The sequence below is a fragment of the Podarcis filfolensis genome, assembly GCF_964270895.1.
Source record: "Podarcis filfolensis genome assembly, chromosome: 15".
Classification (NCBI taxonomy): domain Eukaryota; kingdom Metazoa; phylum Chordata; class Lepidosauria; order Squamata; family Lacertidae; genus Podarcis; species Podarcis filfolensis.
The window spans coordinates 7,803,011-7,823,708 of NC_139618.1; the positions used below are offsets into that span (position 1 = coordinate 7,803,011).

The 20,698-nt window shown below is 44.7% G+C and overlaps 1 protein-coding gene across 50 annotated transcripts in view; it reads right to left on the reverse strand.

Annotated features, from left to right (window-relative positions):
* Nucleotides 1-20,698, reverse strand: part of MSI2 (musashi RNA binding protein 2) — a 451,089-nt gene that overhangs the window by 172,733 nt on the left and 257,658 nt on the right. For all 50 annotated transcript variants that reach the window (XR_014541936.1, XR_014541937.1, XM_083587795.1 and 47 more), the window contains one exon: nucleotides 14,563-14,611. Coding sequence is in view for 48 of the 50 variants with exons in the window: in XM_083587795.1 (XP_083443921.1) it covers nucleotides 14,563-14,611 (49 nt within the window). In the remaining 2 variants the exon portion in view is untranslated. The remainder of the gene's footprint in view (nucleotides 1-14,562; nucleotides 14,612-20,698) is intronic.

Here is a 20,698-nt window from a genome sequence, read left to right on the forward strand (position 1 = left end):
CCTTCTACAAGATTTTCTAATGAATGTTTCAACAACTGGCATTCACCAAGTTCACTAACAAGGTTATGTCAAGATCTGATAAACTGATCATCTGGGAAATGGGAACTTCTGTGTTATGTTTACAATCTTTTGAAAATTTAGACTTAGACACACACACACACACACACACACACACACAAAGTCCAGGTTACACCTCACTGTTTTGTCTGGAGAGAAACAAACCACAAACCAAGGTTCTGATGCAATGCTAAGCCAGACCATGGCTTAGCTTCCAGCAGTGCAACATCAGAAGGCATAGGGGAAGAAGCAAAGTGCCTGTAATTTTAGCAACTTATGTCACCACATTCACATTTAAAACCATTTACTTTGGCCAAGCTCCTTTAGGGAGGGACGAATGGCTATAAATGTAATAATAAATATATCCATTTGGCCAGATTTTTAGTTTGCACAGAAAAGGAGTTATGAATCTTAAATAAAACCTGAGTGAGAATTGCTCCAAATTCTAGTATGCCAAAGTCTGTCAAACAGACTTTTAAACATGGAGCAACATCAGAATGCACAAGGCTGGCCTGATAGTGTGCATGGTTGCCATCAGCACAGCAGGGAGCCATCACCTCCCTCCCTACATGAAATTGATGATGTAATGATAGCTATTGGACCAAGCTGGTCAGGAGGAAAAGGATATAAAAACAAATATAGAACCAAAGGTCTAATGGGAGGCAGTCTTGATGGCTACTCCAGTCTGGCTGGCATGAAGAAGAAGACGACGAAGAACAGAAGACTTTGGATTTGATATCCCACTTTGAGACACCCTAGGGAGTCTCAAAGTGGCTAACATTCTCCTTTCCCTTCCTCCCCCACAACAAACACTCTGTGAGGTGAGTGGGGCTGAGAGACTTCAAAGAAGTGTGACTAGCCCAAGGTCACTCAGCAGCTGCGTGTGGAGGAGCGGAGACGCGAACCCGGTTCCCCAGATTACGAGTCTATCGCTCTTAACCACTACACCACACTGGCTCTCCAGTGAAGAAAACTGAAACAAGAGAAGGCTTCAAGTCCTTAATGAATCCTTGCTTAATTTCCTCTCTTAATTTCCAATTAAATAACATTAATGAAAAGCACCAGGTTTCTCAACCCTGATGGAAAATGAATTAAATAGTGAAATAGATGGGAGCGAGTGTGAATCGTCAACTTCTCTGCAACCAGTGGACACTATTCATGCAAGAGATGAGAGAGTTTTCTGCCAATTTTGACACTGCCACCTCTGATCTGGAAACAAAGCTGTTCCCTGTGGATCAGGGAATGACTACAGCCACTATACCTTCTGTGGGGTATACACAAGCAAATTGCTGGACAACGGCATTTATGATGACAGCCACTAAGCATCACATACATTAGAAGTTCTTTACTACATCAATACCTTATAATTAATCTTTGTACAGTGCTTAGAGTGCATGTAAATATGTCACGTGGCATAACCACAAGTTAGGATCTATAAACCCAGGTAGGATTTATAGTATATCAAATCTTGCCATATGAAGGGACCTCAGCAGCTTGGGCTGCAGTATAAACACTTCCAGCCATATTTTCATTTTCATTTTGCAATTACATTTTATGAATAAGTTTTTGAAACAAGGTGGGCCCACAATACTTTTGTGAGGATGATACCAATTGGTGCATACTTGTTGAGAGGTGTAAAATTCCATTTGTTCATTAATGGTCCTTCTGCGTCTACATAGTCCTTCTGATTCCTTATTCCCCTCCCTACTGTGCCATTATCAGATTTAACAGCAAAAACCCCCACCACTCATCAACAGCAATTTTTAAAGGCTTCCTAAAGGTAAAGGTAAAGGTACCCCTGCCCGTACGGGCCAGTCGTGTCCGACTCTAGGGTTGTGCGCCCATCTCACTTAAGAGACCGGGGGCCAGCGCTGTCCGGAGACACTTCCGGGTCACGTGGCCAGCGTGACGAAGCTGCTCTGGTGAGCCAGCACCAGTGCAGCACACGGAAACGCCGTTTACCTTCCCGCTAGAAAGCGGTACCTATTTATCTACTTGCACTTTAGGGGTGCTTTCGAACTGCTAGGTGGGCAGGAGCTGGGACCGAAAGACGGGAGCTCACCCCGCCGCAGGGATTCGAACCGCCGACCATGCGACCGGCAAGCCCTAGGCGCTGAGGATTTACCCACTCTTCATTTTCCAGGTTTCTTTATGAGACAATACAACACTATCCAAACCATTTACAGATAGGTAGCCGTGTTGGTCTGCCATAGTCAAAACAAAAAAATTTTTTTCTTTCCAGTAGCACCTTAACGACCAACTAAGTTAGTTCTTGGTATGAGCTTTCGTGTGCATGCACACTTCTTCAGATACAAACCATGCTCCTTTATTCACTGGCAACCCATTCCCTCTTACTGAAGCCTCAGAAGGCACACATTGATTTTCTGAATTTGCCCTAATACTTGCAAGCAGCAGAGCACCGAACATTCCAAAAATGCTATTTAGGGCTGAAGAGACCCGGGTTCAAATTCCCTCTTGGACATGAAGCTTCCTGGATAGCCTCTGACAACAAGGCATGGTTCCTCAACCCAAGCTACTCCACAGGTTTGTTGCAAGAAGATCAGGAGGCTGGAAAGGGGGAATTGGGTGTAAAATGTTTTTTTTTTAAATAAATAAATGGATTTTTTGTACATATTCTATAAATAGCTTGGTTTAATTTAAAAAATACTTATGATTTTTTTAAAAAAATGATAGAAACGATGACCAATAATCCCATATATACCACATGTGCACAGCTCCTTGGATGGTCAAGGTGGGAAAGTGTTAAATTTCCAGTGACTGTTAAATGGAACCAAGGGTCACTTGAAGGTATGTGCAAGACCTGTGATTTAGCAGCAGAATTTGGAAGGCAAGAAAGAACTCAGTCACAAGCAACTTAAGGCTACTGCCAAATTAGGCAACGGAACTGCCTCTTCTAAATCCATTTGTTGGTAAACTTCTGCAGGATCTTTCTTTAATTTTTTTTTAAATGCATGACTTTGTTTTGCTTGAGCCAGACAGCAATAAACAAACAACGGCAGCAATTCTTAATCATCTTTATACAGTGTAGATAAAAACGTCAATTAGAATTTCAGAGGTCGGCTACAGAAGTGAATTCCTGGCATCCGTACAGAACAATGAAAGGCTATTTTTCTCCTTAGAAAAACATTATCCTGAGCCGGAGCTTAGACAATATCTCACCAACAACATCATTCCTGTCTCCTTCAATAAACAGAGTGATTACACCAACTGGCCATACCTAGACAATTACTTTTATTTATCAAGATTTGCTGGAAGCCAAATTCCTCGTCTTTCTTTAAAAGCAAAATCCAAAGGAAGGGAGGGAGGGTGGGTGGGTGATGATGTGGGGCAGAGAGAGATTGCTGAAGGGTTACACCGCTAAACTAAGTTGAAATTCCCTTTTACGGTATCTGAGACACAACACACACACACACACACACACACTGACCAGTAGAATCAGGGCTTGTCTGAACAAGTGTTCCTAGTTTGCTTAAAGCGTAACTGCTGAGAATGAGCAGAAAGTAGGTAGGAGATAGCCAATAATAAGTGCCTGGGTGAGAAACGAGTGCAGCAGGGTAGAAAGGGAGGGTTGTATCCAATGCTGTGTGAGCAGTCTCGGTTGTGCAATGGCACTTCCTCTTCTGTCCCAGTGTGCTCCCAAAATCTGCTCCAGAGATTCCCCCAACTTTCTGGATCAGTTTTTGCCGGGAGTGGGGGCGGGGGGAGCTGCTGCATGGGAGAGCAGAGGAGGGGGTAGTTATGTTGCAGAAGTGGAAGTCTGCTGTGTGAGTGGAATGGCAACATTCAATACCAATCTAGAATCTGGGACCACCAAACTTGCAAGGCTATCTCCTCATGACCAGGACCCTGCTGCCTGATCCTCCCTGCATCCCTACAGCATCAAGACCTCCACCTTCCTTTCACCTGACTATTCCTGGGGGTTGGACTAGATGACCCTCATGGTCACTTCCCACTCTGCAATTCTATGATTCTATGAATAATAAAGTCCTTTGTGAGGACCTGATGAGACTTAAATTGAAAGGCTTTCAATCTGTGTACAGCCACCCTGTATGGTGAACTACCACATGACATATGTTGCAGTGTGTTTCTGGGCAGTGAAGTGCCACCAAGGCCACTGGATCCTCCTGGAGAGATATATAATAGGGCTTCCTGTTCCAATCAATGAAATCTTCCCTGAGTCTGGTGTGGGCTTAATCTTTGATCCTGCCTCCTGGTTTGTCCGTCTGCTCCTTGAACCTGCACCCTGGTTTTCACCCATCCTGATTACTGGGCCTCCCGATTCCTCACTCACCTCACAGCAAGAACCCCTTCACGCTGCCTCCCACCTTCTTAGATGCCCTGTGAAAAGCAAGAATGGCTCTTGGGGCAAACAGCCTTTCTGCCAGTGTATGGGCCTGGGCGAGAGCCGGACACTGCCAGCCTCCAAAGCCAGCCTGGCTCACCTGCTCAGCATGCTCAGCCAGAGCCCGCGTGCCTTTTGGAGCTCTCTTACCTAATGAAGTTGGAAGGACATCATCTTGAGAGATCCTTTCCAGCCCGCAAGATCAATAACTACTGCCGAGTTTAAGATCTTATCTAGGAGGCTGCAAGGATAACAAAATAAAACTTTCCCCCCATTCCAATTACTTAATCCTTTCAAGATTGATCCTGGTACTTTTAAAAGGGGCTCAATCAACTTTTTAGAGAGAGTCAAGAGAACTCTTTTAATACGCTATTTAACCCCACCCCAACTCTTTTTTGGGGTGGGGTGAGGGATTATAAACAGAAAAACAGCCTATGAACACTTTATCACGGTCTTGTACAGAATAACCAGCCTGCTTGCCTGCCTACACTCTCCTAGTTGTCAGATGGGTGTTTTGAGTGGTGGGCCTGACAAGTTCCTGACCCAGAAGGAATCATTATTTGCTCCAGGTGAGTGGGCAGCTGCTAGGCTAAACTATACTTATCAACAGAGCTAAACTCTATGCTTAACTCCCAAATTACAGAGGAAACAATACAGCAGGCAGTTCTCCTGTCAACCACCAATGTACCAAACAAGACTTGTGCAGGAAAACTGACTGGTGGATTGTGTCCCTTGTCTGAAATCCTGAAGAGCCATCATGCCTGTCAGTTCTGAGCTAGATGGACCAGTGATCTAGTTCAGCATAAAGCAGCTCCCTAGATTCCTATGTATAACTTCAACAGAGCACTATTCATTCTGGTACATCAAATGGAGCACCGGGAACTTTCCCTTTCATAGGGATACCCCCTTCTTCCTTTTATATGAATGCAGTATGTAGAATTTCACATCTATACAAGCAGAAACAAGTTTTTGCATTCATTGGATCTATTCTTCCTTTGGCAAATGCTGCTCTGACTGAGAAAGCTATTGACAACCCACTGCAATCGACCACGTTAGACTGCTCTTTCTATAAAAAGCTCAGGGTGGCATGCATTAATCCTCACAGCAGCCTGGTGAGGTAGGTCTGCCTGAGAATGTATGATTGACCTCAAATCACTGAATGAGCTTTATGGGTTGGTAGGAATTTGAATTGGGGTCTCGCTAGTCTAAGTCCAACACTCCAACCACCACATCAGAGGTGGGGAAACTGTTTTGGCCCAAGGGTTGCATGCCTCTGGTAGGCATGGCCAAGACAAAAATGTGGGGTGGCCACAGACACACGTACATCACACACACACACCCCTCCCTCTCTGACTGTGACGTTTTCAGCAGGAGTGAGGACTGCAATTCACAGAGAGGGGTGGGTTAACTCTTCCTTCTCCAGCTGTGAGCCCCCCATCCCCCACCAAAACCCAGCTGAACATTCTTCAATTAAGCTTGGGGAAAGCTTTAAACTGGCTACAATAGAAGGCTGATTTCCAAGCTCAACTGCATGGCGAGGGAGCAGGAAGGAGATGCTACAGGCCAGACAGGCATGCCCCTTGGGGGAGCACCCAGCCTGGTGACTGTCAGTTCTCTACCATGGTACTGCAACGCACTAGTTCTCATTTAGATATGGGCAAGAAAGCGCAGCATGTTGTTTGCACGTGAGTGCACAATTATGATTGGAGCGGTTGAAATATTGCCAATGGCAACATGTTGGACTCTATCATTTATGGAGCTGGGGTGGAATCCGACCAGGATTAGAGTCCTGTCGATGGAAGGGCTTAATGCAGCTTCTGCCAACAAGCTGCCTATTGACAAAAACTGCATTAAGCCAGCTGAAGCTCGTTTGGAAAGCAGGCATGTAAAAAGCCTTAGGGAAGCTGTAACGGACAGCTGAGCTAGGCCAGAGTCTGCAGATGCAGTGCCTCAGGATTCCACCAGAGGGCTGGAGCCTCTCTCTGATTGGTAGAGTGGGGTGGAGCCAGCACTTTGGGAGGGGATATAAAAGGAGCCGTTCCCAAGATAGTTGAGAGAGAGCTTAGCAGAGAGTTTAAGGGAAAGAGCTGGAAGGAGTGTTAGAGAGTTGGTTCTGAGGTGCGTGTAACATCCACTCTCGTCCACATCTACAGTCAAGAGAAAGGAGTTTCTGAGCTTAGATAGAATGACAGTTTGTAGTGTCTTGTGAGAGCATTCAGACAAGAGTTAACTGGGAGGGCTGAGTTTGGGCAAGGAGAAGTAGAGCTGTGAGGATACACTCTACCTGGGCCTCATTTTGGTCAGGAAGGGAGTGATCTTCTAGAAAGGGAAGAATCCCAAACCAGTTAAGAAGGGTTTGGTGATCCCCTGGATCTGTAATACTGCGAGATGTACCTCAGGAGTGAGATTCATAGGAGGCTCGGAAACTGACAGAAAGTACCACCTTGTTAAAAACCCAAGTAACAAGCTGTAACACCGCAACAATTAAGTCTAAGGAACTGAAGTGAAACAATGTGAAAGAACCTAAGCATTTACCATCTAGTCCAGTGGCGTAGCGTGGGGGGTGCAGGGGGGGGCGGCCGCACCGGGCGCACTCTCTGCCCCCTGCTAAAATCCATGGGTTAGGGGGCGTAAATTACTTGCCTTGCCCCGGGTGCTGACAACCCACGCTACGCCACTGATCTAGTCTAGAAACCTGTAACATCTAACTGAAGAGTAATAATTGAAAATACGTAACTGAACTTTAAAAGAAGCTGTGTGTTTGCTAACTTTTCAGAAGCTTGTAACATCCACTAAAATTAATATAATTAGAATTGACTGTTTCCTGAAAGAGCTTTATCACCTGACGCATCATTTGTTCTACCAGCTTTGTTCTGTAAAATAAATCTTTCTTATTTGTTCAACTTCTGCCTGAGTCTCCAAGTATTAAAGTTTTATCTCACACAAAACCACAAGTTAACCCATGGAGGTTATAGAATTGTATGGAGATGCGATCCGCTGTAATTGGTAACCAGTGGTGGGATCCATTTCAATTGGTGATAGTGGTAGGATTCACATCAGTAGCCTACCGAAGCTGATAGGCTGAAGAAAAGTTATTCTTCCTGATTTTCTGGGGGTTGGGGTTGGAGGGGACATTGTAAAACAGCAGTCAAAGGTGCTGGTGTACTGAAGTATGACTCAATAACCCATAAGATGCGGTTGGTGCAGGGCAATGTGAATGTTAGGGAGGCAAAGCAAAGGAGCATCTAGAATCTTGCTTCCCAAACACACACGTTTCGTAGCACATCACACCAATAAAAACATGTTTTGTTAACAGTAGTGTTAAAAAAATAGCACCGACGCATGTGGAAGAGGGAGGAAGTGAAACTGAGTAACTGTATGCACCAAGGAGGGGGTGATTCTGCCCCCAAATAGATGCTATGGATTGAAATTTAAAATGCGCCTCCTTTCCAAGCCCTGGACAAAAGCGACAAGTCTGTGCCAAACATCCCCAAGGACCTGTCCTTTTCATACATCTTGACAAGGCCAGCATATTTGGCCCTGCTGGTAGGAATGGATCCGAACTGGTTCCCCAGGCAACACTTTGATAAAGGCGCTGTGTCTCCACGGGTCTCTTGCAGAAGCTAGCAAGCGCACGCCTAACTTCTTGTTGCAGTCCTCAGAGGGATGAGCCTAGTCTAACCAGCAGGTCCTGTTGCGCAGACATGGCTAGGCCTGTTCCTTATGGACAGCTCCTGCCCCACTGAATTCTCCGTTTCTCCTGAATGAATTCCTTGTCCTTGTTTCTCTGGATCTTTCACATGCAGCTCACATAACAATGCTAAATGTGCACAGAGACACTGCTGAGACCAGTCGTAAAGTGAGGCGATAAAACAAAACAGAGCCAATAAAAGTCCTCAAAATCCACACCTGCCTTGCTTCCAAGCAAAAGGGCTTTTGCCAGTTTACCTTAGAGGTCTCTGTTGATGTCAAAATTGTCCTCTCTAGAAGCAGCCCTAATCGACAGTCGTTAACTCTGTGCTAGATAAGATAAACGGAAAGATGTTTTGACAGGAGAATCTGCCCTCCGATGGCTTGTCACTCATGTTTGCACCTGATAACACCAGGTTTCCCAAACACCTTTTTCTACTTCCCTCTGGATCCTGCATTTGTTGCAGTTCACTCTAAGAATTAAACAAAAAACATAACATTTACATGCTTCTCGTCGAAGATGTAGTGGTTTGGAGTGGTGTGACAGGAGCACTGGCAGAACGTGTCTGCCTCCGTGTGCACATGAAAAAGGGGACTTCATTAGGATCACATTGAAATAAATACAGAAATGGCAGTGATCAACTTGGTTGTGCAGGAGAAGAGAAGAGCCTGAATCTCAGGAACTGCATACTGCTAACAAGTCACTTTTGAACTTGTTGACGAGAAAAAGCCTGGCCTGGACTCCAACCCGTTATTCCAATCTCTTGGTGGGAACAAAGGAACTCAGAATGAGAAAAAGAAATTAGACAGCAAGCACAGGTATCCCTTCGGGTCGGGTTTTAACCTAGCGGTCCTGGGGATTGTGAGCCAAAGACAGGGAGAAAAGTAGTATTCTATCAGGCTGCCTAGGAAGAAAGAGGCTATGGAAGAAGCAGGGAGAACCAGAAGCAATAGCAAAGGCTGTGGCTCTTAGCTGTTAGCTATTCACTCCCTGCATTTCCAGTGTCTCTGAAAGGTACTGTGAACATGGGGGAAGCTAGATGCAATGATGCCAAAAATGCACACTGAATCATGTAGCTGATAGAGGGTAAGGCTGGTGTTCACAGCATGGGAAAGCAGCTACTGGACATGCCCATGGTGTGCTTTCAAATTGGCTTCACCTTCATTTTCTTGCACATTGGTGGGAACTGCATTCTGATACGTAGAGCATACTATCACAATGTCCAGTTTCCGCACAAGTGCACAAATAAGTAAATATCCCCACTACGGGCTGATCCCAGAACCCGCATTTGTCACAGAATATGCCTACTTCTGACCTTACCTATTCTCAGTGATCAGAACAGCAACACAACTGGCAGTAATCACAGCACGACCATACTTTTATCGTTTGTTTTGTATCTAATTTACAATGTATTCGATAATCTTTATCTAGTTTCGTCCTTGTAGAATGCACACACAGGTATTTAAATTCTACTCACTCCATGAGACGAAGAGAAGCGATTCCAATTGACCCCAAACACCTCAATATAGTCTGGAATTAATTTATAAAATAATTTGCTGCCAACTATCTTTTATTATTACAATTCAGTTCTAAAACTTTGATATATACATCTCCTGTAGCACACTCCCTAGTTCATATCAACCTTTTCTCCTCTACCAGCATCAAGGCAGTTCAGCATCAAAAGAGATGAGACCCTCTTAAATCTAGTCCCTCCCACCCCCTCTTTAAGTCAGGCAGCTAACATGCACAGTGCACAAACATGTTTGCTTCCCCCCTCCCTCCCCTTCTCTCTCTGACACATCTTTAAAACATTTCCACATTCCTTTTTTCTTTCTTACATTTTATCTGGCAGAATAGAGCATTACACTTACAGCAACCCTATGAGGTAGGTTGCAATCGGTCTCATTTTATTGGGGATGGGGGGAAGGAGATGGGAGTTCTGGGTAGCATGATTTGAAATGCAAACATTTAAGAGAATACTAAGCTGATCATTTTTACTCCAGTTTTCTGAGCTCCCGGTTCTGCCGTGACAGTGGAAGGTGAGGTAAGGCTTTCCTCTCACCAGCTGTTTGGCATTGTAGGAAATGGGGTTTGGCTACTGTCCTCATGCGAAATTTCCTGGGCTTGTAGCAGACCCTGATTTTACTCAAAGGCTCTAAACTTTTGTTTGGCAGATTCCCTAAACAAATTCACTACACACATTACTCCAAGAAGCTGACACATTTGTGGCTTATAAGACAATCGGAGCAGCCATTGGCGAAATGCCTTCCTTTTCTCAGAGTATAAACACTAGGCAGTTCGGTGCTTGAGAAATCGATGGGACAACTCTCGGGAGCTCTGTTTCCAATTGGAAACAGAAACCATAAACTATATCTGCCTCCACCTCAGCCATCGGGTTTAGTGTTAAACATGGTGTGGGTGGGTGTGGCTTATATCAACATTATACCAAGAGTTAGGTATTGAAACAATGCATTTTTTAGGCCTACTTCTCACTGAGTTGGAGCAAATCTAATGTATCTGCACTATACTTCTCTAGGCCACATAATGAAATGTTCCTCCAAATTAGAAAATAAAGAGAGGAGGAATATTTGCACATAGAAATATAGCAGATCAGGGGGAAGACTGGAATTCCTACCATGTTAAATTTCTGAGTGCAGTGTGTGTGCGCGCACATGCGCATACACACACACACACGTGTTTTTTGTGTGTCAGTGTGTAGGTGCATTCCATTATGTGAGCTCCTACATGCAATCTGAAGTGATCTGTCTCACCTCAGTGAGAATCAGGCCCTCTGAGCCAACACAAGGTTGAAAGATCAAGAATATTTCATGCCCTCCCACCACCCAGGAGCCTGCATTCAGAATCAGTCTCTCTGCCTCCGTCTCTCTGCCCACTCCCAGAATGCCGCCATAAGGACAAGAACTCTATTCTCCCTAGACAGCAGAACAGAGGTGACAGTCAGGTTACAACACAATCTGATCGCTGGGAGGCCTTGTGTAAACTGATGCTCCCTTGGTAAGGTAACTGACCTCCATGGGCTCTGGCTGATCTGTGCTGTATATGGAGCCAAACAGAGGGAACGTTGCAATGGTTGTGATATACTATGTGCAGGTCAGCCAAAGACCACATAGTTCAATTATCTTTTCCTTCTGGAAGTGCTTATATATGCTTCCTCTCCACTTGCAGGCACATCAGTTGCAAACCGGGTGAGTTGATCTGGGGGTATGATGAGTCCTTACGAAGATTCCTGAGATTCTGAACAAGGGCATTGTCTAGAGTCTCCCATTCCCCACACAGAACTACAATTCCCAGGGTGATTTAACAATCCATCTCTCTTCCCAAGTAATAAGGATATCCTGGGGACTGTAGCTCTGTGAGAGAACATGGGGTATCTCATAACTCTCAGCACCCTCAACAAGCTAGAGCTCCCAGGATTCTTTGGGAGAAGCCATAACTGTTGAAAGTGGTATGATACTGCTTTAAATGTGTAGTGCAGATGATGCCACAGAGGGATAAGCTTGCTATGTTCTCTCATTTCCTCAGCTTAGATGCAGACCAAAAGAAGGGAGGAAGGCGGGAAGGCGGAGAGAAATGTTGCCAACATTCATGCCCAATGCCACCAATCAGTAGGGACTTCCATTGCTTGGCCAATCTAGACAGATTCTGGGAGGCAGTTGGTGAGCAGCTCCCAAGGGAAGGCTACCTCACACTTTCCTATCAACTAGGACAGCTGTTCTCAAGCAGGCTGCAGCTTGCCTGGAGCTCAGCTGCCAGGAAGTCCAGCACCAAGGAGCAACAGCCTAATTTCACCCACAGCACCCTTTGCAGATCATTGCCAGAGGGCAAAATCTGAAAGAGGTGGGAAGGTGGGGAAGTTACTGATGGGAATTGGCTCTGCTCACACTTCAGCAAAGCTACAGGTGAGAAAAAGTGCCAACAAGAAGTTACTGTAGTCTGCCTCAGGGACATTAATTAAATCCTTTTGGGAGGGAAAAATGTACTCCCTTAACAAGAAAAATCAAGCCCCAGAATTTGACACCAAAGCGCCTTCGCTATTTCCATTCTAAAACTTGCCACCTTTTATGCTGCCTGAGGGAAATGGCACATGGAGACCACACCAGGGCTGTTTGGCTGCTTCCCTATTGAACATCTTCTCATTATGTCTTTGCAAGCTGTCAGGCTATCAGATTTCAAGGGGGGGAAATAAAGAACCCAAACTTTAACTGGATTCAAATGTGAGAAATGTTACGCATGGTTACAGTCGGGGAGCAAGAACGGTGGATGCCATACCTGTTCAAGCACCGATAAGCCAATGCCACACAAGACAGATAGCATTGACTGTGCTCGTTCACCAAGGTCAACTGTAAGCCCCAAAACTCCTCAGCTGCACTTGGAAAGGACACGTATTTCTAGTCAAGACAGTTAACTGGCAAATGCAAAACATGGGTGCCCTCACTTCAAAATGCTTTCATGCTGAAAATTCCAGGGAGAAACAAGCGGACAAACGGCAGAGGTGAACAGTCAAGCGGCGATTTGGAAAGAAAGCATTAGTAGTGAACCTGAGGGCCTTGAGGAGGGAAAAGCACAACTACTCTCAATGCAAGAGAGACAAAGGTTTTAACTTTGCATCTATCAAGAGGGCACAGATGCAGATTGGCAGCTCTGTAGACAGGAGCCATTGTTCAAAAATCTCCTGCAAGACGCTTGGCTGACACTCCACTGGTTTTATTCATGCAGTGTTACCCCACCTGCTTACATTTCACAGAAAAGCCTCCAAAGCCCAAAGCTGACCATGATCCAGCCCCTAAAACATTAACCCCCCAGATGTTTCTCAGGATGTGTTTTAGTATCCACAGCCCAGTAAAAGACACATTCCAAGGTTCTATTGTAGCTGAGGAGGACTTCAGACTTCAAGGTCACTCAGTACTCCCCATCTGAATCCTCCACAGAGTTATAAACCCCTACTTATCTATCCACAGTCCAATGTCTTTGCCAGTTGTGTGAAACCAACTGTAGAGGATATCCACTGCTTATTTGACCAGCCTACTATAATGCTGGGCCCTTTTGTATGGGCTCAGAAACTGGGATTAAATCATGTATGCATAACGGAGGCCATCACAGACCAATTGCAGCGCAAATGTGTAGTGGAACTTCAGCTCACCATATAGAAAAACCACGACAAGAGAGAGAACTAGACCTCTCTAAAATTCCTCTCTATGGGCATTTGCTTTTATTTGCAAAAACACAAAACCAAAGGCCTACCTTGCTTCTTTTCAATGCCTTTGTGTGCACTAACGTTCAACATTTGGTGACACATTTGCCAATGGGAAAAGGCCAGGCTACAGCCTCCATTTCAAGCAAGCTTCCATGTATTTCCAGAAAGGGGATACAAGTGAAAAAAGAAGTCCCCAGTGTACATGAGGTCTAGCGGTACAATGAAGATTTGTCTTAAACAGTCTCCCCTTTTTCCACTAGGCTACTAGTGAGGACGATAAAGTTTTCAGGTGGTGACAACCAGTAGCAGAAAACAGTGTGTGCAAACTCTCACTGCTACATGAAGATTTTGTAGGCAGCTCATCCCTGCTATGAGTATGAATTTTCCCTCCTCAAATTGGAGGGAATTTTCCCTGCTCAAATTGTCAGTTCAAGGCTTTCATAGCTTCCATGATTTGTTTTTTTAAACCCACATTCTCATGTGGATACAGGATACAGAAGCCACAGAAATGTAGCTTACAACTCAATCTCTCACCCTTACCAGGGATCAAATGTGTCAGGGACTAGAGAGAGGTTTCATGTGCAAACGTTTAGAACACCTTTGGCTGTGGTTTCTTCCACATCAGGTAGAGTTGTAGTGGCAACCACGTAACCTAAGCCACTGTTCTGTCACTTTTCATACTTGTCCAGATCCCAAGTCTACCAACACAGAAACCCAAAGCAAAGCCTGAAAAGGGAACTTATCAAATATGACACAATGGATTCAAGCTATAAGAAAGGAGATTCCAACTAAACATCAGAAAGAACATTCTGACAGGAAGAGCTGTTTGACAGCTGAATGGTCTCCCTTGGGAGGCGGTGGATTCTCGAGGTTTCTAAGCAGGGGCTGGATGGCCATCTGTCATGCATGCTGAGTTGAGATTCCTGCACTGGGGGCGGCTGGACTAGATGATCAACATGGTCCCTTCCAATTCTACGATTTTATAACTTCAAAAACCTCTTGAAACACCTGAAGCCAAATATTATCACTGCGGAATCTTGGTCACTGAGAGAGAAAGATTCACAACTTCACAGCTAGATTGGTGCTTCTCCAACTGAGGGAAACTCTTGTTGTTTGGGGAATTAAACTATCCTTTGACCCAGAAAGCCATTCACAACACATTCCTCATTTAAACACAAAATATCCAACCAATGTGAAAAGGTAGCATCAGACCTGGGGATTGTTTCCCCAACTTACCTCTATGTCTGTTGGTAGTCTTGTCAAACATAAGCATGGCATCCTCTACCTGCAAGACACAACAAGAAGTTTGGTTTAAAGGTCTTCAAAAAAGTGCTTAAAGTTATACCAGAAAGCAGCTGATGGTCCCCAAAGCCACTTTTCCTTTGTATGACATCAGAAACATATAAAAATTTGCATCCACGCATACAATTGATTACAAAAAGAAAAGAGAGCATTTATAGATGAGGACATAAGCAAGGAGTGCATAGTATTAAATCTTAATGTAGATAATACCAAATCCATTCTTATTATTAGCATACTTATGTGTGGTTTAACTTCAAAAGGGGCAACAGTTGTATCTGCAGTAATTGACTTTTGATAAATACTTTTGCATATTGTCCTACAAATATATGAATGTGCATTTTCATTGTTTTATTACATTGGTATCTGAGATTCAAGGCAACAGCAGCAGAGGTGCACCCAAAAGAAGTGCATCCCAAGAGGTCCAGCATCACCATGGGTTTTTCCAATTTTAAAAGAAGGCTACTGCTGAACCGGGGGGCTGTATCCAACCTGTTCTGTCTGCTAATGCATGAGCCCTTGCACTTGCAAATGGCAGGCTGCACAAGAAAGGACTCCAACACAAAAGGTGTGCTATTGGAAGCTTGTTGTGTAACAGCTGATATTATTGTTGTTATTATTATTACACAAGAACATGTAGACACCCCAAAAAAGGTAACAGAGGAAAAAGTAGTGCAACAGCTTATTCTTGTTGTACAATACACTGTACCACAATCTTTGTAATGCTACTTGTGTTTTCCCTTGTGCAACAATATTCTGCCGGTGCAACAAATAAGTGACTTTAACTTAAAGGTGGACATTGGATACAACTCAAGATAGTTCCCTGCCAGCTCACCTCACCAACAGTCCCTACCTTCAGGGGAGCTGCGGGGAAGCAAATAAGTACAACCATTAGGAACTTACCCCCCAAAAAAACCCCGTAATAAAACTGATACCACACACAGTATTGCCCAGCTCAAAAGCCTCTTTGTCCAAAAAACCCCTACTGAAATTGAAGCCCCCCCCCCACTTCTCTGACCCCCTTACCAATCTACCACAGCAGCTGGGGGAGCATAAGAGACACACCCACAGACTCAGCTGAAAATATAAAGCCCTGACCTTCCTTGGGGAAAGCCACTGAACCTTAAGAGGTTCCAACAGGGTGTCCAAGGCAGAAACCTGATCAGCCACAAAGGTATTCAAAAGCCCTTTTGAAAAGCCACAGGAGATTGTGGGAAAGGGGGAGTGGGAGGCTACATTTGCATTGGTTCTGGCATTTCCACTTCAGAGAAGAGAAGGGTCTTGACTGACTAAATGTATCCAAGTGTGACAAAAAATGGCTTTCAAGTTCTGTCATTATTTGCATGATTTATTCCACCTACCTTTAATCTGCACAACCACACCTAGGTTCAACACTCTTTCTGAAAGTACTGCTTTCAGAAAGATAAAACAGTACTCTGAATTATTTTCAGCCACATCATTCATTCCCACCATCACCACGTGCTGTCCCTGTAGAGTTTTCAGGACGTTTCACTGGCATAATACTGTGCCCTTAAAAGAAATGTCCAAAAGAATTTGTCTGGAAGTGAAGCAAGTCAAAATAATAGTCTTAACCAAATGGAGATTTAATAAGGAATCTGATTTAAAAAACAAACAAACCAGGATGGCAATAAATAAAAGCCTCTTGAATGGATGTCATGCTTTATTTAGCTCTGTAGATCAGCAACAACTTTGTTTGATCATCAACAGTGCTTGAAAGGCTCAGAAAGTTGTGAACTATGGGTCTACAAAACATTTTATCATCTGCATTTAAAGCAGATGCAGTTCTTAACAATTATTGGTCGGGGGAGATCTTCTCCTGCCCCTCATTGTGTATAAAGGTACTCTTTGACTCACTGTTGTAAAAGGAAGGATAGTACTGTACGTAGTATCCCCACCATCCACTAACCAACTGAACCACTCAGGCTGCCTGTACCATTTAATGGTGCTGACAACACCAAGATTGCAGGTTTGATTCCCACATGGGACAGCTGCATATTCCTGTATTACCAAGGCTTAGATTAGATGATCTTCAGGGTCCCTTCCAACCCTACAGTTCTATAGTTCTACATAGCTTTATCACCTGCAGCAGGACTCTGCCACTTCATTCTGCTAAAATGGACTGTGTGTTTCGGTAAGGAGGAGCCAGAGTCGGGCAGCCTCATCTCCCGCTGGCCCTGATGGCAGATGGGTTCAGCCCCCTGGCCCCTACCTCGGAGTCAGTTTATAGAATCATTAACTGATTTGAACCGGATGCAACTCATCGTGATGGCGAAAAGTTTTGGCGAGTTCCCAGGAGGCAGACACTCTGAAGTCCCTTTGTTCACAGAGTTGCTTTAAGCTACTTTTGTCGCTAGGGTAACAAACAGCAAGGAACTCAGTCGACAAGGGAGCTGCTCTTTGTCTAAGGGGAGAGCACCACACACAGTGACGCAGTCATCTCCGCATTAGCTGTAACCTAGGTGACGGTGCTGCAAGCCAGTTGGCACATGAATTCCCCCCTCACCAAACTTCAGCCTACCCGAGCAACAGGTTCATAAAAGTATTACACATGCATTTGCAAGAGCAAGTTTGGGTGCAGGGAATTGTCCAATGCCTTCATTACTAATGTATTCCTCACTCTCTACTGGAAAATTCATTCATCTAATTTTACTTGATGGACTTACGCCAGAGGTTGTTGTTGAATTCCAATTGGTTAACAATGGCAACAATAAAAAGGCTCTCTCCCCCTACCGAACCATAAATTAGATTCCTTACTACCTCAGATATTGATTTGTAACTGTATATGCAGGACATCCCAATGTATGGATTGTGGGGTGCAGTAAGGATTTTTTAAAAAAACATATCCCACCGGACAGTTCATATGGTTCCCCTCTCCTGTTTTATATTCACAACAACCTTGTAAAGTACTGAGAAGTATACATTTATGGCCGAATAAGGATCCAAGCCCAGTTCTCTCTGGTTCTAGTGTGACATCGCAACCACTTCACCACACTGTTCCATTAAAACGCTGTCATGCATAACACCATCATGCCTTGCCATTCTTGGAAGACTGATACATGAACAATCTTGCCATGGGGAGTGGAATCAGCCCTGCCACCTACTGGCTCCTTCAGAGCTATGACCTGCTTTAGAGGGACAATTTTGATTCTCTTTCTTTCCCTCTACTGTAACACTTTTATCACTTTGTGGTGAACATTATCCCTTGTATGACTGGGGTGGCGTGGTGCCTGGACTCCCATGGGGTGCCCAGTGTGTAGTGCACAGCTACAAAATGCTCAAATATGCCAGGGTGATGAGATGAAAGTTCGGGCATTCATACTGAGGAGCAAACGGCAGGGTTATGACATTTCTGATTAACTCAAACTGATGACGGTGGGAAAATAAACAAGAATTTTGGATTAGGCTCTGAAAACAGCCCAGTAAAAAGGAAGGGGGGAAAGGTTTCAGCAGAGACAAAAAGAGACAGACAAAGCTGGGAGTTATAATACTGGGTGGAGCTGGACGAAGTTCTCCCAAGCACCGCTTTTTGTTTGTACCTATCAGTGGGTGATACCCCTGGATGTTTTAAAGCCAGGATGCCCTTTCAAGCCAAGCCTAGTCGGTTATCCTTTTTGTTGTGCTTCCTAAGGTCAGAACATTTTATCTCTGCCTCAGCCCTTTCTAAGTTTGCCCCACCCCACGTGATTTTTTTTTTGTAGGGCACCCATTGTCACAGAAGAATAGCCTCTTTCCTCAGCAGCCAAGTGACACAATGGCACTACTCAATACCCCCTGAACAGATAAAGTGCAGCAAGGAAAGAGAAATTCTATAAATGCCTCTACAAAATAAAACATGTAAGTTGACAGGAAAGGGGGGAGTTTAGGGGTCAATATGAATAAGGCTGAGTTCTTAGAAGAGAAAAAACTTTTTAAAACACACACACACAGAGAGAGAGAGAGAGAGAGAGAGAGAGAGAGAGAGAGAGAGAGAGAGAGAGAATATAATCATATCATTGCCAGGTAAAGGGGCTGAGAGTTAGAATGCGGTTATTCATTCAGTCAGTCCCATTAATGCCCCTGAAATCTAAGCACAACAGCCTGAAGAGAAACCAGTAGGCATCTGAATATGCAAAAGCTAAAAAGAATGGACTTTCTCACGGGTGTCTGTTCCATCAAGACACAAGCTTCTTGTGCCTTCCCATCAAGGGAGGAAAGAAAAGTCAAGGTACCTGGCATGAAAACCAGAGGTTAAGCAAACTGATCTCTCTCATTCCCCCAGCCATATTGGCCCATGAAGCCCTAATGAAACTCTAGCAAGATTTGGAAGCAGTTTGCAAAATATAGTGCAGGAGTTAATCCCATTTGTCTTGGTTTTGATTCATTACAAGGAGTGTGTAACCAAGAGGAGTGCATGTATGCACGCACGCCTTTAAAGAGAGATGTGAAATAAATGAAGTATCTTTTTTATTTATAGAAGTATTTATATACATTCCTCTTACAAAACATCGATCTTGTCCAGTACCCTGCCTCCCACAACAGGCACCATTTCCCTCCAGGAAGCCCACACAAAAGGACAGGACAAAGGAAAGGACAGCCTTCCCAGTACAGTGGCACCTCTGGTTACAAACGCTTCAGGTTACTAGCTCCGCTAACCCAGAAGTAGCTGCTCCTGGTTGCGAACTTTGCCCCAGGATGCGAACGGAAATTGTGTACCGGAGGCGCGTGCACAGCAGGAGGCCCCATTAGCGAAAGCGCGCCTCAGGATAAGAACGGTTTCAGCTTAAGAACGGACCTCCAGAACAAATTAAGTTCGTAACCAGAGGTATCACTGTAATGGTATTCAGTGGCATGCTGCCTCTGCCTCTAAACATGGAGTACTGGAGTCAGAACTCAAGTTGCTGCAGTTTTCACATTTTCACAAAGAAACCGGCCATTGCCTTTCTCTCAGTAACCTTTGGTTCAATTGTGTGAGTTTGTCTGTTTTATTAAGGCTGGCCAAAACCTAACATCTTTTTTACTCCATGTTAAGGCTGTTACAAACTTCAGATGTGTAGGAAGATTGGTACCCCTGCCCGTACGGGCCAGTCGTGTCCGACTCTAGGGTTGTGCGCCCATCTCACTTAAGAGGCCGGGGGCCAGCGCTGTCCGGAGACACTTCCGGGTCACGTGGCCAGCGTGACGAAGCTGCTCTGGCGAGCCAGCACCAGTGCAGCACACGGAAACACCGTTTACCTTCCCGCTATAAAGCGGTACCTATTTATCTACTTGCACTTTAGGGGTGCTTTCGAACTGCTAGGTGGGCAGGAGCTGGGACCGTTTGACGGGAGCTCACCCCGCCGCGGGGATTCGAACCGCCGACCATGCGATCGGCAAGTCCTAGGCACTGAGGTTTTACCCACAGCGCCACCCACGTCCGCCGCGTAGGAAGATTAAGGTCCATCAAACACATCCCCTCCCCACCCCTTTCTGTCCTGTCCCCCCGCCATAGCCTGATGAAGAGTTTTGACACTTTCTTTATGGATCAGCTTCCTTGTGCCTTTTTCGCTTGTCCCAAATAAAGGCACTCTCTTGTGATTATGTCTCCCAACATGGCTACCTGCAATTTTTGCCAAGCAAGGAGAAGTCATGGGTGCTCCTCAGGGATGGCCCAGATGTTCTACAGGCAGGTCTCTCCACCCCAGCTCTTGAGCACTACAAAGAAGCTTTTCCGCTGAACAAAATAAAAGCATTTACCAGTGCAAATTGTTCCTTTGTAAAAGGCAAAGCACAACCACAAAAAACAGTTATCCCCACATGGCTCGATATGGCAGCTCACAAGAACTGATTAATCCAAACTAATTAAGAGCATCAAATATCAGGGCATTACTAAATGCTCTCAAAAGTCTCAGCAGTTCAAAACTGTGGTGAGGGTAGACAGAAAAGTAGCATTTGCTGCAAAATTAAAAACAATAACAAACTTAAGAGTTAATAAATACCATATTTTTCGCCCCATAGGTCGCACTTTTTCCCCTCCAAAAATGAAGGGGAAATGTGTGTGCGTCTTATGGGGCGAATGCAGGCTTTCGCTGAAGCC